The sequence below is a fragment of the Colobus angolensis genome, unplaced genomic scaffold, assembly GCF_000951035.1.
Source record: "Colobus angolensis palliatus isolate OR3802 unplaced genomic scaffold, Cang.pa_1.0 Scaffold605, whole genome shotgun sequence".
NCBI classification, from domain to species: domain Eukaryota; kingdom Metazoa; phylum Chordata; class Mammalia; order Primates; family Cercopithecidae; genus Colobus; species Colobus angolensis.
Window position 1 is genome coordinate 717,983 of NW_012119655.1, and position 3,665 is coordinate 721,647.

Below are 3,665 nucleotides of genomic sequence, written 5' to 3' on the forward strand. Positions count from 1 at the left end.
ATAGATATTCTACAAGAAAATACCAGGAATATTTGTGTAAGTCTGTGCAAGAATGATACCATATAAGAACTGCTTTGGCCGGGCCCGATGGCTCACGCTTGTAAATCCCAGTACTTTGGGAGGCCAAGGCAGGTGGATCACCTGAAGTCAGGAGTGGGAGACCAGCCTGGCCAACATGGCAAAACCCCATCTCTATTAAAAATACAAAAATTAGCCGGGCATGGTTATGGGCTCCTGTAATCCCAGCTACTCGGGAGGCTGAGGCAGGAGAATCGCTTGAACCCGGGAGGCGGAGGTTGCAGTGAGCCGAGATTGCATCATTGCACTCCAGCCTGGGCAACAAAGAGCAAAACTCTGTCTCAAAAAAAAAAAAAACAAACTGCTTGGCAGATTTGGGGTACAGGAGCACTTTAGATACCACTACAAATATTAAACGCAATTTCTTTTTTTCTTTTTTGAGACAGAGTCTCACTCTGTTGCCCAGGCTGAAGTGCAGTGATGCAATCTCAGTTCACTGCAAGCTCCGCCTCCCAGGTTCATGCCATTCTCCTGCCTCAGCCTCCCGAATAGCTGGAACTACAGGCGCCTGCCACCATGCCCAGCTAATTTTTTTTTTTTTTTTTGTATTTTTAGTAGAGACAGGGTTTCACCGGGTTAGCCAAGATGGTCTCGATCTCCTGCCCTCATGATCCTCCCGCCTCGGCCTCCCAAGGCACTGGGATTACAGGTGTGAGCCATTGTGCCCAGCCAAAATGCTAAATTTTAAGTATAATATTTGTGATATTCACTATACTGTAAGAAGAACTTTAACAAAGAAAAATGGGCAACCCAGTAGGAAGATGAGAAAAGGCCAGGCACAACGACTTACAACTGTAATCTCAATGTTTTTGGAGGCCAAGGTGGGAGGATTGATTGCTTGAGTCCAGGAGTTTGAGACCAGCCTGGGCAACATAGTGAAATCCCATTTCTAAAAAAAAAAAAAAACATTAGCCAGGCACGGTGACATGTGCCTGTAGTCCCAGCTACTCAGATGGCTGAAATGGGAGGATTTCTGTAGCCCAAAAGTTCAAGGCTGCAGTGAGCTAGATTGTGCCACTACACTCCAGCCTGGCCAACAGAGCAAGATCTTGTCTCTAAAACAAAGAGAGAGACAGAAAAGAACATAAATAGGCAATTCATATGGTCAATAAACTTAGGAGATGATACCTCACAAATAACTAAAGAACTGCAAGTAAAAACAAAAAAGACTGGCAAAGATGAAAAAGATAAGTCTGAGAATTGCAAGGCTGCAAAGAGATAGGTAATAGAGAATCCAGGGCCACAGAATGAATGACCTGCATGGACCCTACACATGTTTGTGTTCATGGGCCCCTTCCACCAAAAAAATACTAAAAATTGTATGTTATGAGTGCATTGGTACAAAGATGAATATAATCCTTTCTGGAGTCATTATCTATTACATATTCATTATTACATTCACTTTTTTCTCCTGCTTTAAAAAATTAAAATGTGTTTAGGGCCCCTAAAACTATCGTGAGTCCTAGGCACTGTGCCTACTTGCCTAGTATCAGTCCTGGGACACCCTCATGGGGGCATAAACTTTTGCCGGGTCGGTGGCAATTTAGCAGCGTCTATCAGAATTCAAAATGTGTCTTACTTTAGCCCCAACAGTTACATTTTTAGAAATTTATCCCACAAACCTATCCATACAAATAGGCAAAGATACATGTATAAGGAAGTTCATTACACCATTCATTGTTTGTAACTACAAAAAAATTTTAAACAGTTTAAATATCCATCAGCAGGGGAATGGTTAAATTAACTTTGGCACAGGAAAAGGCAGATATATATGGATTGATGTGGAGAGTTCACTGTTACACACTTTTAAATTTAAAAACTAACATTAGAAAATAACATTGAGCAAGATCACATTAATGTTGTACATACATCCACACACACACACACACACACACACACACACACACACACTTCCCGAGACTGGAAAGATACACTATAAACTGTTCATATGATCATCTCTGACCCAGCAGAGTTGGGAAACACACTCTGAATAGTATGAATTTTTACAATGAGCATCTATTACTTATATAATAACAGAAAAAGATATTTACATTGTGAAGAGAAAAGGAAATATTTCCCTTTTTGATAAAGTTTGGACTTCTCCGAGGAAAGCAGTCTTCACGCAGAGCTGAGCGGCACTAGAGGATGCTCAGATAACCAAGTTGATTTCCTCTCTAGTGTCTTGCAAATCAGAAGGGGGAAAGGCAGCAAGATTTTCAAAGCACTCAAAAACAAAGCCAAAGGCAACCGAGTTTTCCTCATGAAACTATATTTGGCTGGTGCCTTAATCACAAAATGAGGCTTTCACTTGGCCCTGAAGTAGCTCTCCCAGCTCCTGAGCCAGTGGTAGGTCATCCAAAGCCTGGGCAGGCGCTGTGACTGAGAGGTAATGTTCTGAGCGACAGTTAGGAGAGTGGCAGTTAGGAGAGTGGCAGTTGGAGCATGGGTGGACCTAGGTGGAGGGGCCCTAAGTCAAGCGCTATCAGTCAAGCGCTATCTGCCAAGCCTCATTCTGGTCAAAGAGCCACACCAACGCACTCCTTATTGTCTCAGGCAGAACTGCACCCAAATCTCCAAACCGATTCCACGTCAGAGAACAAGAGGCTCCTGGAGGATGTGGTGTGTCTCAACCATGTTATCACTTTCTCCTAAGCAGGAGGAATATGTTCATGAAACTCCACCAGAGGAGCCACCAGAGATCCTGCACAGTTATTATGTTGGCGCAAAAGTAATTGTGGTTTTGGCTATTAAAAGTAATGGCGAGGCCAGGCACGGTGGCTCACGCCTGTAATCCCAGCACTTTGGGAGGCTGAGGCGGGTGGATCACCTGAGGTCAGGAGCTGAAGACCAGCCTGGCCAAGATGGTGAAACCCCATCTCTACTAAAAATACAAAAATTAGCCAGGCGTGGTGGAGGGTGCCTGTAATCCTAGCTGCTCGGGAGGCTGAAGCAAAGAATTGCTTGAAACGGGGAGGCAGAGGTTGTAGTGAACCGAGACTGTGCCACTGCACTCCAGCCTGGGTGACAGAGTGAGACTCCATCTCAATAAAAAAAAAAAAAAAAAAAAAAGTTAATGGCAACAGCTGCAATTACATTTGCATTAACCTGATATTTCAAATAAGTAAGACTTGTGTGTGATAAAGTGTGCATTGTTTTTTCTGGTGAATGATGATGATGTTGGTACAGGGAGATGGTTACCCATGGGCTGCAGGACAGTGAGGAGTCATGGAGGGGCCCGATTCAGGCAGTGTGGCGGGAGAAGTCAGACGACCAGGCAGGGACAGCTGGGATGAGCTCCTCTCCCTGGGATTTCTAGGCAGGCAGGGGAGTGGCAGCAGAAACTTGTGCTGAATAGAGGCTGCTGCTGAGAAAAGGCTAACTGAATACATTAACCATTCATTAAACTGCTAATTAGTGCATGTCTACTGTGCGCAAGAAGCAGAGAAGTGGAAGAAACAAGAAAAGGACATACTTTCTGTCTTCAAGATGCTTATAGTCAGTTGAAGGAGACACAAAAGTGAATGCCTAAGGGAGACCGAAGAGGAATAGAAAGGAACAGCTACATAAGGGATTAGAAAGGAACAGCT

The 3,665-nt window shown here is 44.0% G+C and overlaps 1 protein-coding gene across 1 annotated transcript in view; it reads right to left on the reverse strand.

The window, feature by feature from the left end:
• The window catches only part of LOC105527054 (protein lifeguard 1), a 26,547-nt gene extending 24,053 nt beyond the window's left edge, over positions 1-2,494 (reverse strand). Inside the window, exon 1 of the mRNA XM_011963245.1 lies at positions 2,130-2,494. Coding sequence (XP_011818635.1) covers positions 2,130-2,131 — 2 coding nt within the window. The 5' untranslated portion in view covers positions 2,132-2,494. The remainder of the gene's footprint in view (positions 1-2,129) is intronic.
• Between the last annotated feature and the right edge of the window lie 1,171 nt (positions 2,495-3,665).